This window comes from Nycticebus coucang, chromosome 4, assembly GCF_027406575.1.
Source record: "Nycticebus coucang isolate mNycCou1 chromosome 4, mNycCou1.pri, whole genome shotgun sequence".
NCBI lineage: Eukaryota > Metazoa > Chordata > Mammalia > Primates > Lorisidae > Nycticebus > Nycticebus coucang.
This window is the reverse complement of record NC_069783.1, coordinates 106286766-106313762: the sequence shown is the minus strand read 5'-3', so window position 1 is coordinate 106313762 and position 26997 is coordinate 106286766. Positions and strand designations below refer to the sequence as shown.

General features: G+C 48.4%; 2 protein-coding genes across 3 annotated transcripts in view; one reads left to right on the top strand and one right to left on the bottom strand.

The window, feature by feature from the left end:
• The window catches only part of ADGRD1 (adhesion G protein-coupled receptor D1), a 130679-nt gene that overhangs the window by 60049 nt on the left and 43633 nt on the right, over positions 1 to 26997 (top strand). For both annotated transcript variants that reach the window (XM_053589533.1, XM_053589532.1), the window contains 2 exons: positions 12830 to 12903; positions 23035 to 23158. In XM_053589533.1, the coding sequence (XP_053445508.1) occupies positions 12830 to 12903; positions 23035 to 23158 (198 nt within the window). The remainder of the gene's footprint in view (positions 1 to 12829; positions 12904 to 23034; positions 23159 to 26997) is intronic.
• Positions 21139 to 22437, bottom strand: LOC128583405 (inhibitor of growth protein 2-like). Its single transcript, XM_053587611.1, has 2 exons — positions 22410 to 22437; positions 21139 to 21953 (listed from the first exon to the last, which is right to left on the bottom strand). The coding sequence occupies exons 1-2, from the start codon at positions 22435 to 22437 to the stop codon at positions 21283 to 21285; spliced, it is 699 nt and encodes a 232-aa protein (XP_053443586.1). The 3' UTR covers positions 21139 to 21282.

Here is a 26997-nt window from a genome sequence, read left to right as displayed (position 1 = left end):
CCCTTCCAGATAGGAGTCAGCCAGCAGCATCAGCACAGGGATATTACACCCTGTGTATGGCTCTGGGTGTCAGGGCAAGGGCTTCTTGGAAGACCATGAGTCAGCTGAAGACGGGGGGGAGTTTGGCCTTGCTAGAGATATAACTGTCAATAGCCACCCCTGAAGACAGTGGCCCACACGGTGGCCCGTTTCTCTCCATGAGCATCTGCAGACAAACCATCCCCATCCTGCAGCAGAAAGCCGTGGGGACCTCTGGCCCCCATCCCATGAGGGCGAGGGTGGCAGGCAGAGCACCAGCTCCTCTGAAGGAGGCTCCTGGGGCTTCTACTCAGCCTGTGCTGACACCTCACCAGCAGCAGTGTCCAGCAGCAAGGGCAGTGGTCTTCCTGGGTGGTCAGGTGTCCATCTGTCCCGGAGTTCTGTCTAGCCACTCCACAGCACACAGGCTGGCAAGCCCTGCTTTCTGGATGGGAGGCTGAGCATGGGATCAGCCTGGGGCAGCAGCCTTTCTGAGCCTGTGAGTGGGGCAATAGGTGGTACAGTGGGTCAGGGCCCTGGGCCGTCTCCCTATTCTCCTTTCCTGGGGAGAGTGCTTCCTTTCAGCACACCCTGCAGCTGGCCAGGGCGCTTGCCCACCCTCCTGCATCTGCCTGGCCCTCAGATGTGCAGAGAGGCCTGCATGCCCCTCCCAGCTTTGACCCATAGCCCCCACTCAGGGAATGGCCGCAGAGGGAGCTCCCAGTGACTTGGAGCTCCTCGGACTTGCAGGGTGGAGGGCCCAACTAGGCACTGTCCCAACTGACGTTCAGATCAGTAATTTGTTCCATGATGATAATAGGTTGTTGATCCAGTAACTTTTTATAGTTCACGTAAGAGACTGTTGTCTTCTGAGAAACCATTACTCATTTGCGGGCAGGGCAGGGGTCATTTTTAGATGTGAGCATGGCCTCCTTGTGCCCTGTGATGACAAACCCACACTCAGGGATCTGTGTCTGTCCTACGGGGCTAGAGTGGAAGACCCTGCCCTCCCCTGTCTTGAGACTACAGGGGAGTGGATTTTTCTCCAGAGGTGGCAGGGACTTGGCTGCCGAGTTAGCTTCTGATGGGCTATGGCTTTTCCTGATACTCAGGGGAAGACGATGTGGGAAAGAAGGAAGAAAGGAGAGAAACAGAGAACAAGGAAAAGAAGGGGCTTCCAGGGAAGGGAGAGAAGGGGTAGGGAAATAAAGAATGGATAACACTTTACACACTCAGTGCAGTGGGAGGGCAGCTCTGGAGCTGAGCCCACTGGGCCAAGTCCCCGCTCTGTCCAAGGTCCCAGGTTAGCCCTGTAGCTGTGGTCCCTGATGTCTCTGGGGACTGTCTGAGCAGTTACATGCAGCAGGCCAGGTGGCACTTGCTGGCCCTCCACAGGGAGAGATGGTGGGCCCAGCACAGCAGGTCGCCTGCACCCCACCCTCTGGTTTCTGCACATTTGTGCCCCTGCACTCAGGGCCTTTCTGTTGGTAAATTTCTGTCCAGCCTACACACCTACCTTCCTGTCATGCCAAGCAATCAGAGACAGAACTTCTGGAGTGAAATGCTCACCATATCCTTTTTTGATCTTCTTTAGAGTGTATATGCCACTAAGCTAAAGCGTTCATCCATGGACCACCCCAAGCAGCCTGATGTCTCAGAAGTGCCATGTGAGCATGTCCTGGTATGCGCTGATTGGCAGGATCAGTCCTGTCCTGGCTGAGGCCCGGACGTAACCATCACCCCTGATAGCTGCCTGTGGCTCTGCATGTGTGGGGGCAGCTAGGTGGGCTGTGTGGTGAGGGGAGCTCAGGGATCTTGAACGGGGCCTGCAGGAACTGCTTTTGTAGGACAAGAGAGAGGAAGCACCATGTTGCCCAACAATACTGGCTGCTCCTGCACCACTCGGGGTCAGTAGGGAGACTCAGGGCAGCCAAAGTTGCCACTTCTGGCTGGAGTGGGGTGAGGGGAGAAGATCTGAACTGAGCACGGGAGGACTGGACAATGTGGGATGATTGAGGCTGACATGTATCACACTGAGTGGTCAAGGAAACGTTTTCCTCTGCTTTGGCCTGGTCCCGTCCCTGTGAAACTGACAGAAACGTTTCGTTTGCAAAGTGTCTGGAGCAAGCATTAGCTCCCAGGGGTTCCAGGGGTGTGTGCAGAAAGCTAAGAACTCAGCAAGTCTGAGCTGGGACAACACTTCCCTTGTTGCCTTTTGGGGGCCTGTTATGTAACAGGCTGTCCTATCTTTTATTTTTATTTTTACTTTTTTGAGACAGAGTCTCAAGCTGTCACTCTGGATAGAGTGCTGTGGAGTCACAGCTCACAGCAACCTTCAATTCTTGGGTCTTAAGCAATCCTCTTGCCTCAGCCTCCCAAGTAGCTGGGACCACAGGCACCCGCCACAACACTCAGCTTTTTTTTGGTTGTCATTGTTGTTTGGCAGGCCTAGGCTGGATTCAAACCCTCCGGCTCAAGTGTATGTGGCTGGCGCCCTAGCCACTTGAGCTACAGGTGCCAAGCCTGTCCTGTCTTTTAAACAGAGATCATCGCTGTCATTACTGCCATCATCATTAGTGAGATTCCTCGTCAGGACCTACCTGTGGTGTTTGTAGCTAGGACGGGCTGTGTATTCTAGAATTACTCAAACTGAAATTTAACTTATTCTTTCAGTCAGAGTTCCCAGAGATTGTGAGCCTCTCTGGTTGTTGCTCCAGATGGTCACTGTCCCTGGTCAGCTGGAGAGGAGGACGATGTTTCCGGAGATGCTCACACTGGTGTGAAGTGCAGGATTATGCTGATTTGTCCCAACAGCAACAGGAACGCCTTATTTCTTTTGATTGACATTAGCAACAGCCAAGGGCACAATCAGTTTTGCTTTCTTTCCTGCTACTTGATTTGAAACAGGACTTGGGCATTTGTATTTAAATGGTAAATTTCCGTCAAAATTCCTCTGTTTGAACAAACTGGGAAATCTGAATAACAACATATAATTTTTTGGCCTATAAGACCTTTGGGATGGTAATAGATTATCTGTTTTCCTATAGCTTTCTTAACATTTTTCTTCCCAGTAGGCAATTATTTGAAGAAAGAAAGGAATCCTCCTGTCCAGGAGGCTGAGACAACAGGACTTTATACATAGAGGGCCTCAAGCTTATTTCAAAGGATTTTTTCCTAACTATCCTATCTGCCCAACCCCCTGCCTTTTAAGGGTTTATGTTGCCATCTCCTCTTGCTACAGAAATTACATCTTTCCTAATCCTGCACAGTGAGGTCTAATCTGAGAATTTCCAGACCCTCCTGGGGTCTGTCTATCCAGGACACCCCTTTAATAGGCCAGGAAAGACGAATGATCAAGTGAGAAGCTGCCCCAGGCAGGAGCCCCTTCTCTAATGTCTGGGGCTGGAGCAGGGGCCGCAGCAGGGAGAGCTCCGAGACCCTTGCCAAGTCCAGCCCTGAGGCTGGTGTGGTGGGCACCTGCCGCTTTCTGCCATTTCACTCTGACGTTGGTCACTTCATATTCATTTCTCTTCTCATCTGTTCCTGAATTTTTCACCGCATAGCTCCGATGTGGGCTAAAATCCCTGTTCTCCCTGGGGCAGCTTTACTGCTCCGGTTTCATGTTCATGGAGGAATTAACAATCAGATTCCAGGGCTCTCCTGGGGCATAACCGGAGCAAGGATTTGCTGAATGAACCTGGTTTCCCTCTCTTAGAGGTGAGCAGTTGAAACACACTGATTAGCCAGACCTGGGTAAGGTGGGATTGTCTATGAGCAGGGGCGGGGGATGAGGGACCCACTAGCTAACTGAGTCAGGGCTAAAGTGACAGAGGTCTGGAGAGATTCTAGGAGACCCACACATTCAATGTCTAGGACCTCATCCCTTCTCAATGGCTTTGCAACGTTAACTTGTTTCATGAGCTCCTTGGGAACCATGGTGATTTTGAAGGTGAGTGCCCGGGGAGGGAGCAGGTGTGAGCCATGACAATTGCACCTGCCTGTGGTGCAGCCACTCCTGACCCTCCCCTTGCAGAGGACATGAAGCCGTGTGCCGAGTGCACCCAGGAGCCAGGCCCAGGGTGCTTCTGCCCCAGTTTACCGCTCAGAGCACATCTGTGGGATTCTTTGGGCCTGGAAACCAGGAGCTCGCTGCGTTGTGCAGTAGGGCCAGAGTCCACTTTTGCACAATGCCTGGGCTGTTTTCTGTCATATCTGGGCCCCAGGAGCTCCCAATGCTGTACTGGTTTCCCAAAGCATCATTTGCAGTCTTTCCCCTCCTTCTTTCTCAGATAGTGTATGTGGAGTTGGCACCTGCCACTCTATGACAGAACAAAGGTTGGCCCGGGCCTCCACGCCGTCTCGTCCTGTCTCCTACCTCTGACATCTCTTCACAGGCACATGCCTGGCATGTGACGCTTTAGATTTTCCTGGGAAACCGTTTTTTGTTTGTTCAATGCTGGTTATTTCTGCTGAGTTGCTCTGCCAAATAAGGCAAACACACATACTTCAAGGAAGAGCTTTTCCGCAAAAGCGGTGATCTGGAAAGGACCCAAAATGATTCTTGTGGCCTGGGACCGACAAGTGATCATTTTAGAAGTAATTGGCCATCACCCCATGATAACCTCATAAACAAGATTGGTTTTAAGAATTTTAGACATTTTTAGACTTTCTATAACAGCAGTCAATGTAAATGAATTAGAACATCACTAATCAACAAGGATACATCTCCAAATAAAAATACCCAAGATGGCAGGGTACCAGTGTTTCATGGCCACACCAATTAAAATTAGCCACTATTCCATGGGCGGTTATTTATCCGGTTTAATGTGGGGACGGGGGAGCAGGGGCTGGGTCACTTGGTAAGAAAAGTTTCAGTTGTGCTCATGAATGTTGCTAGATGAAATTCCACTCCTCTGGTTGGTGTGCAGGGGTACCTGGTTGAGGATTTAACTTGTATTTCCTGGTTTCTGCTGAGCAGAGTATCTCTGCCATGTTTGCCGCCCTCCTAGTCCCCATCTCCCTGCCCGGGCCCTGAGATCCTACAGGGAGTCCCCAGCCCAGGCTACTCTAGTGGCTCACGGCAAAACAACAAAACATACTGAAGGCAAAAAAGTAAACCGCACTGATTTAAAGTGTTCAACATATAGACCAGCAAACCATCACAGTGGTGAACATGACGCTGAATGTGCACACAACCTGGGATTTCCTGACTCTAATTTTAATCCTTTCCTATCCTTCCCTGCCCACCCCCTACCCCCATCCTGAGACAACTGCTAGTCCTTGTTCTTTCCACTATGGACTAACTTGCATTTTCTAGAACTTTAGGGACATGGAATTGTGTAGTGTGTTTTTTTGTTGGGCATTTTTCACTCAGCATTGTCATTTTTTGAGGCTGTCAGTTGTCAGGCTCAGCCAGTTTTCACTTCCCTGCTGAGCCAGGATGCTTCTCAACACCCTGCCCATTGCTCTGTGCATCTGAGACTTCCTGCCCTGCTGGGTTGGGGCTGCTCCTGCCCAGATGGGCTCCAGCCACAGTCCCCTGTGCTCCTCTCAGGCTGCTCTTTCCTTCACCAGGAAGGCTCCTCACCACATGCACTGATTCCCTCTGTGCCCAGAGCTCAAGGAGACCCTCTGCAGACCTAGAGGCCCCCTCTGTGTGGCTCTCTCCTCTCTGGTCATCTGTCCTTGGACATCTAAGTCCTGGGGACTTTGCTGAGTCCTGCCTGTGTTTCCCTTCCTTGCTCCACAGTTTGCAAATTTTCTCAAGGCTAGAATTGGGTGCCATCACCAAGCTCACCTGTCCCCCAGCTGTCACTCTCTTTCACCACCTGATGTCCAGTGTCCTGAACAAACTCTTTGTGTTCAGTTGTTTCTGGTCGGCAGGTTGATCCTGTCTATTATTACATCTAGACCTATGTCTATTACAGACATAGGTCTAAGGGTGACGCTGAGGGCTTTGGCTTCCTCTGTGTGATGTGGGAGCCACCAGAGCATCTGAGCACAGAGACCAGGAGACTGACTAGGTGTCCACAGACCTCGTGCTGCGGAGAGGAGCCCTGCTCAGGATGGTGGGGGGAGTCCAGAGGCAGGTTATGTTCAGATCTGCCAGCAGGACTTGCTGACATTGTCAACATGGGTGTCTCCAAGATTTGACTACTCAGAAAATAGGACATTAACTGATATGGGCAAGGCTATAGACAGCTCCCATGTCTGGAGTAAGGGCAGGAGCTATGCGCTGGGCCTGTTAGGTTTAAAGCCCTGTGAACATCCCAGTGGGGATGTTGCATGGATGCTTCTAGACCAGCGGTTCTCAGCCCCTTTATAACAATGAAAATACATTGCAGCATTAGGAAGGTTGAGAACCACTGTTCTAGACTTTAATCTTGAGATGTAGATTTTGGAGTTTTCCAGCTGGGCACACTGCCACCTTGAGCAGAGCTAGCTTCGCTGGTGAGAAAGAACAGGAAAGTGCATGTAGGCCAAGTGCATGTCAGTGCAGGATCAGTGTCTGCTGGCGCCTGGGGAGGTAACTCCTGGGGCCACCTCTGGATCCAGTTTGAGCAGAGGCTGCCAGAGCAGATGAGGGGCTGCCCTCCTGGGGAGACCCATGCTGTCTCCTCCTCCTTTCTATTTCTGATCTCATCTGTAATCCATTTGGAGGGAGATTACGGCGAGGCCCCACCAGCCCCGAAACACCATAGCCACTTTCCTGAAGCCGCTAGAGCAGTCACCACAGGGACCTGGGCTGGTTCCCGAATACTATGGGAATCCTGAGGCACTGACAGGCAGAGGGAGCTGGTGCTGCGTGAAGCCCAGTGACTTTGGGCCGTCAGGGTCTGCTCTGTTCCAGAAAACCAGGTTCACTGGCTTTGGTGACTGCGTGCCCTGCAAGACAGAACCAGAGGACAGCTGTGTCTCATCGGTTGGTGTTTTAATTGTCAATTGTGGGCATCTGGGGTTTCTCTCCCTGCCTTTGGATTTCTTTGGCCTGACATTAAACAGAGCAGAACTTCAGCTGTTCCCTTAGAAATGAAGAAACAATATTTTCACCTGCCAAGTGAGGGGTGGGGAGGGAAGGTGTGGGGGTGGGCTTGGCCGCTATAGACAGTGGCATTGTGATGACTTTTCTGATATGGAGAAGGACCATTTGGCTGAGGCCATTTGGCTCTGTGCCTAGTTTTGACAAATTCCGCACATAGGTCCCTTTGCATCTCTTGACTGTTGTCACAGTAAAAGCCATGGCATTTCTTTTTTTTTTTTTTTTTTGTAGAGACAGAGTCTCACTGTACCGCCCTCGGGTAGAGTGCTGTGGCATCACACAGCTCACAGCAACCTCTAACTCTTGGGCTTACGCAATTCTCTTGCCTCAGACTCCCGAGCAGCCAGGACTACAGGCGCCCGCCACAACGCCCGGCTATTTTTTTGTTGCCGTTTGGCAGGGGCTGGGCCCGAACCCACCACCCTCGGCATGTGGGGCCAGCGCCCTGCTCACTGAGCCACAGGCGCCGCCCCAAGCCATGGCATTTCTATTTCTCTTGAAAAATTAAAGACACGCAGCCATTGGTAATGCTTTTCTATAACCATGGGCTTAATGACAAATCAGGGTATCACCCACCCTTATGATGAGGAAAGGCAGTGTCTGTCCCTAGAGAGATGAAGCCACAGCAGAAGCCTGCAGTGTCTGCCTGCAGCACAGTTCTGAACACTGAGAACAGCACCTGTGGAGATGACACTCCCCTGAAGAGCCTCCCCGAGCCTCCCTCTTGGTTCTTGGGGCTTTGGGCCACAGCTCTCTTAGCCTCAAGGGACCTGGCTCCTGCTGCGGGGAAGAGGTTCACCACCTGTGGATGCAGGACTCAGCCTTCAGGTGCAGACGGTTTGACAGGGGAGGCTCCCAAAAGAGACAGCTGATGCTGGTCAGCTTGTGTGACTGCAGCGGCAGGCAGTGAGACCATTTCCTTTTCTCAGGAGGAAAAAGTACACAGGGCCTTGCAAGAGGCAAGGAGTTTGCATTGAACTGGGGGACCCAGGGGGATGTGTAGCAAGTGAGGCAGTTGTCACTTACACATATAAGTGTACCTGTAGGGGGGTTGCTCGGTGGGGGCTGGGTAGAGGCTGCTGCTCATCCAGGTGGGACGAGCACTGGTGGCCCCAGCACACTGGGAGTGGAGTGGACACTGGGCCAACAGCAGGTCCTGCATGTCCAGGATGACCTGAGGAAGGAGCAGGGCCAAGGCCACAATGCCAGGGCTCCTGGTGCACACAGGAGTGCCTTTGTGGGGCAGTCCTGACCCACCTCCATTGTCAGGATAACCCACGTCCACCTCGTCCTCCACATGTTGGTGCCTCCTTTCTGCCTCTCGTGGTCTCTGTTTCATGCTCCGCCTTCCTCTACAGCCTCATCTCTGCAGGTTTCTCAAGACATCATGGCTGCTAAACGCCAAGCCCAGAGGTCAGCACGTGGGATCTGGTCTGGCTCACATTGCCCACTTTCTACCGAGAACCCTGTGACCAGGTGTTACCTAGGCAGGGATTTGAACATGCTTTCTGCTCAATTTTGAGCAGGCTGTAGTAATTCCAGATCTCCATGTAGTTTCAGTTTGTTTTTTTTTCTTTGGATTTTGAAACATCACAGCAATTTCCTCTCTGCTTGTTTCTCTCCCCCACCGTCAGGACTAGGCCCTGTGTGTGAGCTGAAGGGAAGGGTCAAAAGTCTGCAGGGTCCCCTCATCTCCAGCCAGATTCCTGGGGCTCATTAGAGGACAGTGGGACTTGGGAAACTGTGGAGGGACACGGTTTTGAGCTTAATTCATGCTGGACGAAGACTCTGTCCCCAGACCACAGAGTCCCACATTGCTGATGAATGAGCAGAAAACTTGAGTCCTTGAAGTTTTACAAACACCACATTTCCTGGAGGGTCTTGAGTGAGGGGGGTCAATGGGTCTCTCTGACCCTGGTGCATCTCAGGTGGCTGCGACCCCTGCTAATGTCTTGCAAGAGCCTGCCCTTCTACTGAGTGATTTTTGGCTGTATTTGAGGAAGACCGTATTAGGTCAGAAGGTTGGAGAGGTGACTGTAGCACAGAGGCATGGCTCTATAATCTGAAAATAACGATGTGCACATATCAGCACTACATGGAGGGCATTTGTGCATCCTGTGGTCAGGACTCGTCCCATTATGGGATGGAGCCTACTGAAGCCCCCTAAGGTCTTTTAAATCACACGAGTCCTCTGCTGGCTCATGGGCCTGGGGGGGCTGGAGAGGTAAGATCAGGGGTGCCTGTTTCAGTGTCCATGGAGTGTCCTGGTGGTTATCACACATGGCAGAAGGGTACCTGTGGTTCCAAAGCAGCCTGGGCTGAATACAGCATCCTGGGGCGTAAGCACAGCATCCATGGGTGTCCTTTGTGCTCACATGCAGACAATGTATATGGAGGGGTCACAGTGGCAAAGCCCTGGTGAGCCCCTGCCCTCCAGTCAATAGGCCCACTGTCATGCCTGGCCTGACCTTTCACCCTCAGCATTGGGTGATACTCATCAGCCTATCCTCAATTCCATGATTAGGGGCCTGCCCACATCCCAGCCTGCCCTGCCAGTGTAAAAGCCTGGCCCTGAGTGGCCTGTCTCAGTGTCCATCAGGCTGTGACTCTGTCAACCTCCTAGGCAGCGGGAGACATTGGAAAACACCAAGAGACTGAGGCAGTTTCAGGTTTCTTCTGGTCTCTTCCCTCCCCATCCTTCTGTTATTTCACTTTGCCTCAGAATGGGGCATCCCAGGCGTTCAAAGCCCCGAATGCTTGTCATGAGGTGAGCTGGGCTGGAGATGAGGGTGGCTGCACATAGCTGCCCTTGTCCTTCCATTGAGGTCTGCCTGTGCCTGCCCACTGCTCTGGGCATGGAATATTTTGGCCCATTGTACTGATTTGCTTAGGGTCAAATTTAAGGACTATGGTGTCATCTTCCTTTTGCATAGGACCATGATGGACAAGCATCTCCCTTTGTTATTTATAGATAAAACTATCTAATGACCTTTGTCCATTTTCTGTTGCTATAACAGAATACCTGAGACTGGGCAGTTTGTAAAGAAAAGCAGTTTATTTTGACTCATGGTTCTGGAGCCTGCCAAGTCCAAGATCAGGCATCTATATCTGATGAGGGTGGTGTGCTGCTTCATCTCATGATGGAAAAGCAGAAGAGAAAGAGGCTGCAAGAGCCAGCTAGGCTTGTGGTCATGTCCACCCAGGCTCGTGTTAACTCAGACACACCCATGTTAATGGCATGAGTCCATTCGTGAGTGCTGCACCCTCACAACCCACCCACCCTCACTGCTGCACTGGGAGTTAAGGGTCTAAGACAAGAACTTCTGGGGGCGGGGGCACATCCAGACCACAATACTTAAGTAAAAAGCAAACAAATTTCTAAATAAGGAACACTAACAGGCTATCGTTAAATACTATAGTTTTCTCTTCTCTCCCTGTGCGTCTCCCAGAAGGGGACACTTTTGTGTACCTGCATGACAGTGCTTTGAAGGGAGAACCAGACCTACAGGTGATATTCTTGAGGGTGTATGCAACACTCCCCTTTAAACACACTTAAATGAAGTGTGTCCTGTGGAAAATGAAGCCACTTGGGACAGAGCCAGCTTCTGTCCAGCACAGCTCAACCGGAGGACTCAGCGGGAAGCTCAAGGGTGTCACTTCCTCCAGCCTCGGTGAAGACTGCACTGGTGGGGCAGCCTCCCTTTCTCTCCCTTCGCATTTCCCTGCCTGACTGAAATGGCTTTTATCTCTGGCCCAGGCATCTGGGGGCTCACGGCTGCTGGAGCCTTCTACATTTCTCTGTGAAGTGTGGGCCCTGCACAGATGACTCACCTCTGTCCTCTGCAGTGTGCCTCCTGCAGGCCACCCCAAATCATGCTCCTGGGAACATGGGAGGCCTCCTTGTGGGGAGACTTGCTGAGCACCTTTGTTCTAGTTTGGCTGTGAATTCCAAACACATAAGGAAGCAATTTGCTTTTCCCATCCCAGCAGCCGGGCCTTTGATGGAACTTCTGACAATGAGGGAGGGTGAGTCGCCATTTCAGGGTGTGACCTTTGTCCCATACCCAAGTAAACACTCTCTGCCTTCCCCACCCTTCCGACCACACACACACTTGGCTTGTTGCGGTGCTGGCTGGTTTTGGAATTTCCTTTGAAGAGTGATTTAGAGCTGCAGTTGAAATGTCTGGGCTTCCGGAGGCCACCCCAGCCTCTGCTGCCCCCCAGGGGAGAGGCTCCTTCCCCAGCCCCATGGGTCAGGAAGGAAGGAGTCTCACTTTGGTCTGGAAAAGCCTCCAGTGCCTGCATCAATGTGTATGAGTCCAGCTGCCGGCTTTCCCCATTCATTGTTTGGCTTTAAGAATGTCTTTTAAATCACACAAATAACACACAGATGCACCTGCCTGTTAAAAATTTCACATGATGCTACACAGAGGCGGGTCTGGCTCCAGGGCAGCCTGGGGGCCGAGGAAGCCTCAACACCACTCCTCACTGAAGCCCATGGGTTTGGGGTTGCCGTTCCCTGTTGACCTGTCTGTGGCTCGGGGTGTTAGGGACATAGGGCTTTCTGTGTCTGAGTACCTGGTCCACAGTCAGTGTGTTGTAGCTTTGGGAAGACAGAAGAGAAAACGTCTTTTCCAGGTAGTTTTAAGAGACTCCATAATATATTAAACCTATGATACCAGGGAGTGGCAGCCAAAAGAGTGAAGATTCCATTTTGCTTGAGCAAAGGAGGAGCTCGAGCCCTAGAATGGTGCTAATTGGGTAGCATGTTGCTCTGGCCCGAAAAGGAAGGCTAGGGAGTGCAGAGTGTGGGGAGGAGAACGAAGTGTGGGGCAGTCAGACTTGAGGTGCTTAACTGATGGGCAGGGAATCAATTAGGTGCCATTAATCCCGGGAGCCCACTGGCGTCCCTGCCTTTTAGCCTCCCGCTGTAGCCAGCTGGAGTCTGTGCACCTTGCTCAGAGCATAGCCCTCTGCAGAGCCCCCAAGCTGGCCAGGAGAAGCCCAGGAGAGCATGCATCCCCATGGCCTCATTGTCCTGCTCACTCATTTATTCCTTTGTCCATTCATCTGACTATTGAGTAAGCATCTGCTGTATGCCAGCCACTCATTAGATTCTGGGACATGGCAGTGAATAAGACAGACAAAGTAGCCGGGCGTTGTGGCAGGCGCCTGTAGTCCCAGCTACTCGGGAGGCTGAGGCAAGAGAATCGCTTAAGCCCAGGAGTTGGAGGTTGCTGTGAGCTGTGTGAGGCCACGGCACTCTACCAAGGGCCATAAAGTGAGACTCTGTCTCTACAAAAAAAAAAAAAAAAAAGACAGACAAAGGATCTGTTTTTTGTTATTATACATTCTAGAAGGGAAGAGAACAAATAAGTAAATGTTCTCATATTATTGTAACTACATATTTGAATATATTAAATAATATGCCACATGGTTATCCATACTGTGAAAAAATAAATGAGAGAGAAGGGGATATGGTGAAGGGCTCTCTGAGGACTCATATTTCAGCAGAGACCTGGTGGGAGGAACCAGATTGTCTTTGGGAGGTACATTCTTCAGGGTGCAGCCAGTGCAAAGGCCCTGGGGTGGGGGGTACCAAGATGTGTGCTAGCATGAATGAAGGAGAGCAGGGAGTGAGGCGAGCCAGGTGTCCACAGGGACCACAGTAGGGATGAGGATGGAAAGCCAGTGGCTGTGCACATGGAAACCCCAGGTCACTGGCATGAGGGGCTGGATCCCACTGACCAATTCTGTGTTCTTTCATTTCAGACTCGTAAGCAGTACAGTGAGGCCACCAATGGGAGCAACAATGTCTTCCTATATTGTGCCTTCCTGGACTTCAGGTACTGTCTGTGTGGGGTCTGCAGGACAGGGACAGGGCAGGGCAGAGGGAGAGGGTGGGGAGAATGGGAGAGGATGGCAGCAGGTGCCCATGCCTGCCACGTGCCACTCAGGGGATGATCTGGTTGTGGGATAGGGCCTGGAAGGTGCTGGATGAGGCTCTCCAGACCACTATGGTTTGTCTAACAGATTAGTTAAACAAAGTCTCAAAGCCCAGGGTGACTTGTAAACCAGATCAGCAGAAATGCCAGGGATCTCATGGAGGCTACCATTTGAGTAGAGCAGGTCCTGACACCCAGTCACGGGGTCTTTTGGAAGGGGCTGGAGAAAGAGGCTGGGAGATAGCTCCTCCTGGCTGACATGTCAGCATTTTCCTGTTTCAAAACCTTGATGACCACACTGACCTGGGGTGCACATTAGCCCTGGTTAAAACTGGTGCCCTCTGCTGCTGGGCACCAGCCCTAATGTCCTTCTCCGCATCACCGCCTGTTGCATTCATTTCCCTCCCACTTGCCTCGCCTCTGCCCCACTCACCTCCGTGGCTCATGTGCCTGCTGCCCAGTTCTCCTCTGACTGTGAGCTCCCCGTGAGCGGCTCCCACAGTCAGAGCTCCCCAGAAGTGGGGGAGGGGCCATCAGTGAACATGTGGGACTGGCCCTGGTCTGGTGTCCCCAGATCATCTGAGCTTTCACAGCTGGATATTTCCATGAAACTGGATATTTCCCAATATTTAAAATGCTGCACAAACAGAGCACATCAGGGGCCTCCACTCACGACCCACCTGACGCTCCATCACTCTGTGTGTGTCAGAGCTCCCCGATAGGGCTCTTCCCTATGCCAGAACTTCAGGGCCCCTCCACTGCTACTTCCAGATGGGACCCACCCCCAGGCTGTACTGTCTGCTGGGCTCCACACCTCTGCTCTGCCCCGCCCCACTGCAGAGGCCTCTGCACCCTGCAGGCAGGGGACAAGGAGGTTGCAGGACACTGACCTGGAGGCATCTACAGAGGATTGGCTAAATCCCCCTTTCTCTCCGTCCTGTGAGCAGTGAGGAAAATGCAGCTGACCCCTTCTGATCCCATGGCAGGGCCTGGCTTTGGCTGTGACCATTAGCTTGTGCCTCTGTATCATGGACTAATGGCTTTGTAATTCTAGTGATGTCATCTTGGTTAAGCTTGGAAGGTTGTGGCTCTTTTCCCTTTACTTATTTGTGGAAAATTTAAAGCATGTTCTCCCAGAAATAGTTACCCCAATTGGAGGCAGTCTTGGAGAAAGAGTTATGATTAGAAAGGGAGATAGGGCTTTGGAAAATCCAGACTGGCACCTCAGTTTTTATTTGTGAAGAAGTTATAGCAACAGAGAACAGCATGAAGAGTAATGTAACAGATGCAGGTGTCTATTGCCTCAAATTTATAACTGTCAGCATGTTAATATTTTTATGTTTTTAAGAATGAAACAAGTGAAACGTCAAAAACGATGTTAGGGAACACTTTGCCTGCTTCCCCGCTTACCCCATCCCCCGAGGCAGGCACCAACTTGAGTACCATACGCGTCTCCTCGTCCATTTTTCCAATTCTTATTCATTCTTATGTAACTGATATTCAGAAAAATCCATACATTAAACAATAGTATGGTCCTGTGAGTTTTGAGGAACAAATACAGTTGTAATCAAGATATACAACAATCCATAACTCTCCAAGACACCCATGTCCGTTTGTCATCCCCTTGCTCTCCCCTGTCCAGCTCTGCAAAGGGTGGCTTGTGCTCTATCTCAAGAATGCCCTGTCCATAGAATCACAGCATGGACAGCGTCGGAGTCCACTCTGTTACTTTAGCATAGTGACATCCGTGTTGTTGCAGGTGCCCACAGTTTGCTTTTGTTTGTTATTGTCCCCTTGTAGTCTATTATCTGGATTTACCACAGTACATCTTCTTCCTTTCCTAGCAGAGGGACAGTGGGGTTGTTTCCACATTGGGGTCATGTTTTACCAGCTTTCCATCTCTCGGTTAAACCCCACTTGGTCATGATGTGGGGTTTTTGTAATTATTGAATTTAATTTACTAGTATTATTGAGGCTCTGTGCGTCTGAGTTCATGAAAGATACCGGTCTGGAGTTTTCTTTTTTTGGATAATGTCTTTGGTTTTTATATTGAGGTAACGATACCTTTGTCAAAGGTGCATTTTGAAATGCATTTGGAACACACGGAATTGATGTTAAGTCATTAATATTTTGGCAGAATTCACCAAGGAAGCCCATCACGTGTTGACGGACGCCTGGGTTGCTTCCATGTGTTAGCAATTGTGAATTGAGCTGTTTTCGTTGTTGGCAGGTTTTTAACTACAGATTTAATTTCTTTTATGGATACGGTACTATTTAGTTCATCTATTTCTTTTTAAATAAGTTTTAGCAGCTTGTGTTTCTTTTACAAGAATTTATTCATTTCATCACAAAGGTTTCTGGCGTAGAGTTATTTCTAGTGCTGCCTTATTAGCTTTTTCACATCAGGGGGTCTGTGGTGGTGTCTATTTTTAATTTTTTATATCTGTACTCTATACCTTCTCTCCTTTTTCTTACTCTTACTAGATATTTATTAATTTCATTGATTTTTTTTTCCTCAAAGATATAACTTTTGTTTTCACAGATTTTTCTCTGTTGCATTTCCGTTGTCAGTTTTACTGACTTATCCCCCGCTTTTAATGTACTTCTTTCTGCTTACTTTGAGTTTAATTTGCTCCTCATTTTAAAATGTCTTATAACATGGATTTAGAATGGTGTTGTGAGACCTTTATTATTTCCTAACGTAAATATTTAATGATCTACATTTTCCTATAAGCATTGATTTCTCTGCAGCCCACCAATTCTGATAGTTGTTTTTGTTTTCATTCAATTGGAAATGTCATCTGATTTTCCTTGTGACTCCCTCTTCCACCTGTGTTATTTTGATGTATGTTGTTTAATTTCCAAATAGTTGGGGATTTTCTGCTATTGGTTTCTAATTAAATTTTTATGATCTGAAAATATACTCTTTTTTTAAAATTCAGATTAATAGGAGGGTACAAATGATTAGGTTACATTGTTTGTGTTTCTAAGGTAAAGATTAAGTTGTAGTTGAACCCTTCATCCAGGGGTGTGCTAGGTAACTGTACCCTGTGCCCACTGGAGGACAGCTTACCAATCTCTTTCCTCCACCCCCCACTTGAATACATTTGTGTTTTTCTCTCATATGGGTATGTAGTTGTTTTCCTATTGGCTTCATATTAGTATTGAGTACGTTGGATACTTGCATTTACATTCTTGTGATACTTTACTAAGAAGAACGTGTTTCAACTCCATCTAGGTAAATACAAAGGATATAGAGTCTCCATCTTTTTTTATGGCTGAATATACATATATAATAGTATTTTAATCCATACATGTGTTGATGGGATGCTTTCTGGGTTACTTCCATGTCTTAGCAGTTGTGAATTGAGCTGCAATAAACATTCTAGTGCAAATGTCCTTGTGATAAAATGATTCTTTTTTTTTTTCTTCTGGGTAAATACCTAGTAATGGGATTGCAGGGTCAAATGGAAGGTCTACATGTAAAAGGTCTTTGAGGATTCTCCAAACTTCTTTCCATCGAGGCTGTCTTAGTCTGCAAGCCTACCAGCAGTGTAAAGTGTTCTCTTCTCTCCCCGTCCACGCCAGCATTTGTAGCTTCAGGATTTTGTGATGTGGGCTAGTTTCACTGGAGTTAGGTAATATTTCAAGGTGGCTTTGATTTGCATTTCTCAGATGATTAGAGATGATGAGCATCATGTTTGTTGACCATTCACTTCAGTTCTTCTAAATGTGTTCGAAGTTTTTATATGACACAGTGTATGTTCAATATTGGTGAATGGCCCAAGCATACTTGAAGAAAATGTATTCTTGGTTGAGTGTTGTATAAACGTCAATTAGATGAAATTACTGATCGATAGTTATGTTCAGGTTTTCTGTGTCCTTATTACTTTTCTCTCCACTTGTTCTGGCAATTAATGAGAGAGGAGTGTGAAACATCTAACTTCAGGGGTGGGTTTATTGACTTCTGCTTTAGTTTTGTGAGTTTTTCTTCAGTGCATTTTGAAGCTTTGTTGTTAGATGCGTGTATGTTTGGAAAATTTACCCCTTTATCATGAATGTAATGTCCCTTTTTAGTCCAGGAAATACCTGTTATTTTGAAGTTTGTTCATTCTAACTTAGATAAAGCTAGTGTTCACATGTTCTATATCTTTTCCTGTTATTTCGCTTTTATCCCATTTATATATTTATATTTAAGGTGAGTTTCTTTTAGAGTGCATATAACTGGGTCTTGTTTTTAATCCATTCTTAAAATTTCTGTTTTTAATTTATGTGCTTAGATACCATATACTTACTATAATCACTGATGTGCTTGGATTAAAATCCACCATGTTTTCTAATTTTTCTATTTTTTCTTTGATTTTTATGTAATCTTTTTCTGACTTCCTTTGAATTATCAGATATCTTTTATAGTGCTATTTTATCTCCACTATTTTAATCTATACCTTCTCTACTTTTTTTGGTAGTGGTTGCCCTAAGCTTAGAGGATGTAAGTTCAATTCATTCATGTCTACCTTCAAATAGTATTATTGTATCCTTTCAAATGTATGCCAGGTCACCTCATTAACACTTTCACACTTCCTCCTGCCTAGTCTTGGGGTGTTGTTGTCAAACCTTTCACCTTTGCAGATGCTGAAAGCCCACAAGGCATCTTGAGTATTTTTGCCCTGGATAATCGGTTACCTTTAGAGCCATTAAACATAAAACAACAATAACACATTTTCCTTCATTTATTCCATTTCTGTCTGTTTTATTTCTCTGTGTAGATCCATGTTTCTGTCTGGTGTCATCGCCCCTTAACCCTACTTATGGTGCCAGTCTGCTGGTAATAATTCAGTTATCGTTTGTCTGAGAAAGTTTTCTCTTTTTTTTTTTTTTATTGTTGGGGAATCATTGAGGGTACAATAAGCCAGTTACACTGATAAGATACTCTCTTTTGTTTTTGAAAGGTATTTTCACCGGGCTTAGAATTCTGGGCCACTTCTTTCTAGACTTATACTTTAAGAAAGTATACCATAATGTATCAATATGTTATTTTTTTAATGAAAACATAGGCTCTGTGCCCATAGCTCAGTGGTTAGGGCACCGGCCACATACACTGAGGCTGGTGGGTTTGAACCTGGCCTGGGCCTGCTAACAACAATGACAACTGCAACAAAAACATAGCTGGGCATTGTGGTGGGCACCTGTAGTCCCAGCCACTTGGGAAAGTGAGGCAAGAGAATCACTTAAGCCCAAGAGTTTGAGGTTGCTATGAGCTGTGATGCTATGGCACTCTACCGAGGGCAACTTAGTAAGACTCTGTCTCAAACCCTCCCCCCAAAATAAAAAAGCAAACATTCCCTTTGACTTTGACATCTTATCCTGATTTGCCCTTTCCCTCCTGGTAACTCTTGTGGGCTATTTTTTTTTTTTTTTGTATTTTCAATAATGTGCGCATACTGTATACTTCAGTTCATGGGATATATATGGTACTATTTAGTTTAAGGCTTCTTGGGTCGTTCCACCACATTTTGTTCTAGTATTTTGCTCGTATGGGCACCCCTTTCTTTTACTGTATTTGTATATTCCACATCTTATTTATGTGTGATGGTAAAATTATTTTTTTCAGCCTAGATGCAGACTTCCTAGGTCACAGGGCTGTGCAAATTGTTGATGGTATTTGATGTTTCTTGGAGTGGCTCCCTGGCAGATTTGCTTGCCCACAAGCCAGTGGCCTGCCTCCTTCTTTCCCTGACTCCCTTGAAAGGGGATCTGCACCCTCCTCACCTCCTCAGCTCCCTGGCTTACTAAAGTGCTGCCACTCCTTTCAGCTCCATCTGAAAAGTGTGGGGCTCACGGTTTCCATCTCACCCTTGGCATAGGTGGGATGGGCGGTCGCTCACCCATGAGCACATTCACCTGGTTCAGTGCTGCCAACTTTCCAGCCACCCTGAAATGGACATGCACGTTCTGCATCCAATAGACAGGCAGGTGCTTTGTATAACACAACAGCCGTATTTTCTGAGTCTCCGCAAAGTCCTGGGAAAGTTAGGCCAGAAGGGGTAGGGAGAACGTGGCCCCATCTTCCAGTCCCATCTGTTCTGAATTTATTAATGGGGTCTGGTCTTCTAAATTAGTGGCTCTGGCCTTGCTGTCTGGTCTCTGCTAAATGCCTTCTGCCTCCAGGCAGAGAGCAGATCATCCATTGTGAAAATCACCACTGCAGCTGCTGTCCCTGTGTTTCAATGCCACCTGAGTCCCCTCTGAGTGACCTTCCCCAGCCCCATTACCCAGGGCCAGCACCATCCCCACTCCCCAGGCAGACAGAAAGGCTGCCTCTGTGTGTTTCATGCAGTAGATGCTGGTGGCAGAGGTGTGATATTGGATTTTTGAGTCACGCCACAGTGACACATTTCTCATCTGCCACACTCAAGCTGACACCACAGTTAGAGCTAAATATCCAACAAAGACAAATGAGAGCCTTTGAGTTTCTCTAACTTCTTAAGTGCCTCCACCCAAGGGCCCCTGGCTTTTGCTGAAGGAAAGATTTGTCTTTGCTGACAACTCAAAGTGGCCAACTTCTAGGAAGAACCATTTAAAGCATCTTCTTTTTTTTTGGAAGTTAGAGAAGTTCAGAGAAGAAAATTGTAATCGCTGATCTTCCTCCTGTAAGAATTAACCACAGTTAACATTGGAGTATATTTACTTCGAGTCATTTTTGTCTAGGTTTACACCTCAAGAAATCATACAAGTAACAGATCAATGGATGATTCATTTAAAAGTAAACTTTCATAAGAAAGCAAAGGTCCCCTTTGAACTTTGCATCATATCCTGATCTCCCCTCTCTCTGGAAGGAACCATGGGGGGCAGTTTTTGAGTGAATGGCAAATACCAGTAACAATTTGCACAGCCCTGTGACCTTTTGAGGGACAAACATATGGTATTTGTTCCACACTCCTTGCATCGTTATCACGCATTATTCATTACGTTGGTGTTTTATCCACATTGATATGCATTGGTCAGGACGGTCTTCTTTTTTTTTTTTTTTTTTAATCAAAAACAATCAAGATCAGATTAGGAAGAAATGAAGAATAAAAAGCATGTTATACATATTTTAAAGAACCAGCCAATCTGCTGCCCACCTCAAACCAAAATTTTCTCTAAACATACCAACACATATCCATTAAGATGCTTAACCTTAAAATATTAGAATCTTGGAAAATTCAATTTACAAAGACATCATTAATCGCATTGTTATAATAAAATTAGTTCATTAAACGTGAAAACATCAAACAGCACCAATACCAGAAAGTTAAGAAGTTGAACGCACTGTTATTTAAAATAATGTATAGTCACTGATTGGGACAGAAATGAACAATAGCCAATAGCAAACCACTTAAAACAACTATTTGACATAAAGGAAATATGTAAAGACTGGTATATGCCTTTTTCCCACTGATAGGCCTGTGGCTTTCCATCCCAGCAGTGGGTCACATGGAAAATATTATTAAGATGCATTTTTAAATTGCTCAACCTTGAACCATGATACTACATAACCCAAAGTGTGCCAGTATAAGCCAATGGTTGCATTTTTGGGTATCCTAATTATTCTTATGTGTCCCAATTAAGAGAAAGCACAAAACAACTTCCTTATCAAGCACTAGAGCAAATGTTCTCTATGAAGCAGCAAGGCATTTACAAATGGGCTACTGACAGTGTATCAAAATGCTACTAAGGAAAAGACAGCAGCAAATACTCTAATAAGAGCACATTATTCCTCATGGAATGCCATATTATTCTTATCTCTAGTTCCTTAAATTCCTGGAAGACTAGAGATGAATATGTATGTGTATAAATGGGGCTAGAGAAAAAGAAGCTCTAAATGGCATAGTGTTCATGTTTTTAATCACCGAAGATGCTTACAGAGAAACTCCACCTACATCTAAACTTTTTTAAGCACACAGAACTAAGATGCTGGCAAAACTTTCCTGTTTACCCAAAAAAATAGCATTGTAGTTTTAAGTGAAAATGAAATAGGCATGGTTTGTTGTTTACACCACCCTCTCCCTGTTCCCTGATCCTTCCATCAGGTGATCTGAAGACTACCTAGTTTAAAATATTTGGTGATTCAGTGCAGAAAATTAAGGTCACAGACAATGTACAACAACTTTTAATACACCATTAATATTAATGATTAAAAATTATTGCATAGTCTTATGCATTTACCCTAAAACATTTTCTGAAAGTAAACGAATTATATAAAAGACAAATAACCCTTTAAAACATGGATGGCTTTTACTACCTCGATCGTCTATCCTTTTTCGTTTTTTCAGTACTTTTGTCCATTGTTTTCTCATTATCTCCTCTGCACTTTGGGCAATACCATTTCCCCTTTGGTTTATAGGTAAGTGAAACACATGAAAAGTGAAACCATTCAATTGGACACTGTTCATTGTCACATCCTATCATTTCTCCATAAGACACTTGGTTGCACAAACAGTATGTGGGTTCATTGGGATCTATTGCAAACTCAACAGGTGAAGCTTCTCTTTCCTGCTTGGCCTTGGAACGTTTCTTTTTCTTTGCCGACTTGGATTTCTTTTCCTTAGGTGGCTGATCATCACAGTCTTCAATCCCATTTGTCATGTGACATAAGTCTCGGCTTTCACTGGTTCGCTGTCTGCGGGGTCTTCTGGAAGATCTTTCTGGTTGGCTGGAATCCATCTTTGTTTTCTCTGAGGCTCGCTCACTTTCAGCAGGATCTTGGAAACACTGTGAATGCAATTCCATTTGTCTGGCCCGATTTTCCACCAATTCCAGCATCTGTGTGACAATCTGAATTTTTTCATCTCCCAATTCTTGACTATTGATTAATGCTCTCTGGAGAAGCTGCTGTAGGCGTTTTTTCTGGTTTAAATCATCTTCTTTCTTATATTTTTCATAGACATCATCAATTTCCTTTAATGTTTCTCAACAGAGATCAGTCCTACCAATCATACGAATTTACAAAACAAATTTATCGATACAAAAACAGAGATACTTAAATGTTCTAATATGCTACAGGCCAACGTTATCATTCCAGTAGTGAATTCCTTAGAGACTAAACCATAGGATTAGTAACGTGTTTACAGAAACAGAGAACCGATATAAAGGTTATTTTAAAAATTCATATGGCTGTTTCCACATTAGATTCAAGGTCTCTTCCTTGATTCGGGGTTATTGAACGCAAAACATTTCCTCATGTAAACTGCTCGCACTCTAGTAGTAGACAAAGATCCACTGACAGTACATGATAAACAACAGTCTGTAAGGAAGCTTGAGGGTCTGTCCTAGCTGTAGTGGTTTCAGCCGCATCACTTAAACTTGGCGGAGGATCGGGGCAGGGGTGAAGGGACGCCAGGCGGTTGCCCAGTCAACCAACTCACTTCCTCCTGGGGCCCGGAAGTGACACATGGCCCGGAACCTACGAGGTGCTAGGGTCAGCGACAGTCCCAGCAGCTGTGTCCTCCTCTTGATTCACTGGTTGATCAAGAGATTCGAAACATCACAACAAACATCTCGCAGACCCAAGCACTGACTCTGCTGGGGCCGAGCGGATGCCCTGCACGGCCTCGGCCCCTCCGGAGCGCCCAGCTCAGCCTAAGTCCCTCCGACCACCATTTTCCAGGATGGGGAGTGCCCAGGACGGTCTTCTTAACTAATGTGCAGTATATATCCCATATTTTATTTACTGGTCTCCCCCAGATGGGCATTAAAGTTACTATAATGACACTTTGCAACTCTCCCCAGCTGTGGTCCCTGTGCACATGTTTGGAGCAGGGCTGGAGGTGTGCACGTGCCGTGTCTTGCTGAATGTTGTCCCGGGGCTTTGTCTGGTGTCTCAGAGGGGCCTCGTCCCTGGCGGCCTGATGATGAGACCCCCGCCCCCGGCACTGTCCTGTTGTGCGAGCACCAATGGGAGCCTGCAGGGCCTCTGTGTGTGAGGGTGATGCTGTGGCCCCTGGCCGGGGTGCAGTGTTGCTACCATGATTGCTTTTCCTGTGTCCTCAGCTCTGGAGAAGGTGTCTGGTCAAACCGGGGCTGTGTGCGCATCGAGGGAAACCTTACCTACTCCACCTGCCACTGCACTCACCTCACCAACTTCGCCATCCTCATGCAGGTGGTCCCACTGGAGGTAAGTGGGGGGAGGGGTGCCAGGCTGCAAGTGGAGCACGGTGGACATGACCTCTCCACAATGCCTGTTTACAAATGGAACTTACTTCTTGGCTTCTGTGGTCCAGGGCTGTGAATGTTAGGCATCTGAAAATATTTGCTGAGCTCACGATGGTATTAGCTATGTGTGGCGTGGCGTTATTCCCATGGCAATGCCAAGAGTTACCCAGGACTGAGCTCTCGTCCAGCCTGCCATCCATTCAACCAGTTCTGACTGGACACCTGCTGGGTGCCTGGTACTGGGGCTCAGTTATAAACAGGACAGACAATATGTGCCTGTGTTTGAGGAGTTTGTATTCTAGCAGGAAAGACAAATAATTAATAATCTCAAAAAGCGATGACTGTACAAAGACCGTGGAAGAGAATGGAGTGGCAGGTGACACAGGGAACGGCTTGTCTCCTGCTGCATGGTCAGGAGAGGCGTCTCTGTGGACGTGACATATGACAGTGGAGGAAGCCGAGATCTCAAAGGCCTGGAAGGGGAATGCTCTAGGCTAGGACAGAGCAAGGACTGAGGGCAGGGAGTGGAGAGGGACAGGTCTGCACCAGAGTCCCCAGCCCCGGAAGGAGTGTGTGTGATGTTCTAAGGGCAGCGGAAGTCTTTGCAGAGCTAAGTGGGGCATGACTAGTGTGTTCTGGGTTTGGGGACGGGGCCAGAAGACTTGTGTGCGGCTGGGAACTGGGAGGGGAAGTGGGCTCCTTATGGCTGTTTGCACACCCCGCTGTCACCTCTGTGGATTCTGGGGTGACAGAAGAGTTGGCATGAATGGCATAGAAAACGGCTGCTCCGAGCCCAACTGGGTTTGGCAGATGCACTGGGAATACACATTGGGTGCCATGCGGAAGCCTGCAACTGTATTGGACATTTTGGCAGCTGAGAGAGGGTGAGGTGGGATGGATGCCAGGCAGGGAGGGAGTGAGCCCCAGCGTCACTGGGTCAGAATGGTCACAAGATTCGCCTTCCTTGGGGGGTCGTGATCATTTCAAGCCAGTTCCTTCTCCAGGGAAGTGTTGGGAAGAGCCAGGGTGTCATGATGACAGCAGCTCCCTGGGAGGTGTGGAGAAAATGCAGGGCTCCTCAGATGGGCTCTGCTGCAGGGCTTGACCTGTGCCCACCTTGCTCAGGCCAACTTGCCTGCTCTCTGTGGTCTGGTTATCACTACAATGGACAGGCAACATGTCATCCAGGCCTGCAGTGCCATGTGGGGCTGGCGAGCTGAGCAGACCTATAGGCTGTGCATGGCTGTGCATGGGCCTGGCTTGTGTCAGTGACCAAACTTCTTCAAGGTCTAACTGAGAAGTGATTTGACCTTTGGCTTCCCCCACCTGGGGCGTGGCTTCTGATCCAAAAATAGGGCTCAGAGACATGACCACTCAGGTTGCTGTGGGCAGGACAGTTGACCACAGCACAGTGAAGTGGGCAGAGCTCAGCCCAGGCCCTGCCCTACAGAAGACACCAGTGAGCACCAGTGCCAAAGAGCTGAATGTGTGCAAAGTCCCAAGGAAGTGGAGCTTGTGCTACTGACTGGTGGAGACAGAGGTATCGGGACGGGTATTTTGAAGGAACATCATGATGCGGTGGAGGCAGAAATCAGTCATCCCCTAATTTTTAAACTCCATGGAAAACAAAATGTCAGAGCAACTTCATTTGAGTGGCAGTGTGTAGTCCTCTGAATCTCAGCTGTGGCTGAACCTCTGACACCCGGAACACAACCAGGTCCTTTGGGCATCAGCTGGGACAAATGATGCAGCTCACATTATCTGAAGGGCCATCACACACATCACCATGTGTGGGCCTCACTCTGCAGAAGGCATGGGAGGGGAGGCAGCTCGCCCTGTGTTTCCAGAGAGAAGCCCCTTTCCTTTTGCAAGATGCTTCTTGGGCTTCCCGTCCAGCCTATTGTGGAGACTCCAGAGAAGTGTCCAAGCTGGCTCCTATGTGGTCATGGGGTGGGGGCTCCTCGTGCACAAGTGCATGACCCACCTTCTGGTCATGTGTGCACAGGAGCCTAGACATGGGCCCTCAGCCCTGCTTTCGAAGGTGTGGGGTATGCAATCTATCAGTGGCCCATTCATTGGGTCATTAAGGAAAGGATGGACATGGGCTCCCAGCTCTGCTTGCAAGGGACTAGGGTATGCAGTCTGTCAGTGGCCCCATCCATCGGGTCGTCAAGGAAAGGATGGGCCATGCCAAAGCCGGATGGCACAGCTCTTGTGCATTGGGGCTTCCTGGTTCGGGGCTCCTTCCGGCCCTGAGTCTGTCATGATGCTCGAGGGGTGTGAGGCCCCCCTTGCCCAGCACCTCCAGAAGTACATCTTTTTCGGGCAGGTAGGGTGGTCTCCAAATAGTCCCAGGGGGCGTTTTCCTTAAGGAGCAACACTCTGCTAGCAGCTGCCTGGCCAGTGACTGCCCCTTCTGCCCCACTGCTGCAGCGTCCTCCCTGCACCCCTGCCCAGGCCTGCCCAGCATGGCCCAAGCCCCCAGGCTCGGGAGAGCCAGGCTGGGGACCATTAGCAGTCATTTAAGGGCTACTATGTGGAAGACATTAACATGTCCCACAGTGAGAGAAAAATGGGAACAGTAAGTGTGGTTTTGTGAAGACTTCATGTCACTCTCCCTCATGACCAGCCCAGCCAGCCGTCACATCCTGTTTCTTTCACTTCAGGCAGCACCTTTGTCCTGCCCTGTCGCCCATTCTGACCTCACAGGTAGTTCTCGCCACAGCCCAAGGGCTCAGTCTGAGGCGCCGTCCTCTGTCTCTCTTCTCTGCGGCAAGTCCCTTCTGCTGGCCTTTCCTGCCAGCCCGGAGGAAGAGGCCCAAAGCTGTCCGTGCATAGGAGACACGAGGTCTGAGTGGTTCTGAGGACAAGCCCCCTCTTGTCACAAGTTGAGAAAACAAGCCTGGGAGGTCCTGCTTCGACAGACTCCCGGCTCCGTGTGTTCCTGTTCGAGCTGCCGACACTCGCCATCCCGCTCAGCCCCTGGGATGAGATCGGGCTGGCCCCGATCTTCCCTCAACTGTGACTGCCGGAGGACCCGGCATTCTTCATAATAACCCAGACATGAAAACAACCTTGATGTCCATTAACAGTTTTTGGCTGGGGGCAGGTTTGAACCTACCACCTCTGGTGTATGGGGCCGGTGCCCTACTCCTTTGAGCTACAGGTGCCGCTCTCAGGAGGAGAGCAAGATGGCGGTCGAGTAACAGCTTCCTTGCATCTGGGCACCGCGAGTCCGGGGAGATAGGACTCCAGGCATCTCTGGCTGGTGGGATCTGCCTATCATCACCCCTGCGAGGTTACAGACAGAAAACGAGCCTGGGGCGTGTGGGGCTGGCCTGTTGCTATTTGTCATTCAACAGTGAATAACTGAATTATAGGTAAAGTCTTAGGCTGTTCAGGAAGCACCTAGGCCTAGAGACATAGCATGATAAGACCCTGGTGACAGTGGTGGCATGAAAGGAGGAGACTAGGAGACTAGGATGATGTGGGGAGAGACGGACTTCCCCTTGGTGTCCTTTCCTACTTGATGTCTTTTACACTGTCACGCGCAGTGGGGCACCCAGGCTCAGGTGGGCCATACAGCATCACTCCCACCCCTGCCCGGCTGTCTAGAGTGCCACTCAGGGAACCCCACTCTCTGCTCATGCAGGGAGAAAGTGGCTTCCAGAAATCAGTCCCCAAGAAAGAAGCTGGGTGTGGGGAAAGCTGGGAGTACATCTCTGAGGAGGGAAGCAGGACCGAGAACCAGGGGCCAGCCCCATTCTCACCACATGAGCTCAGTGCCAAAGAAACTCAGGC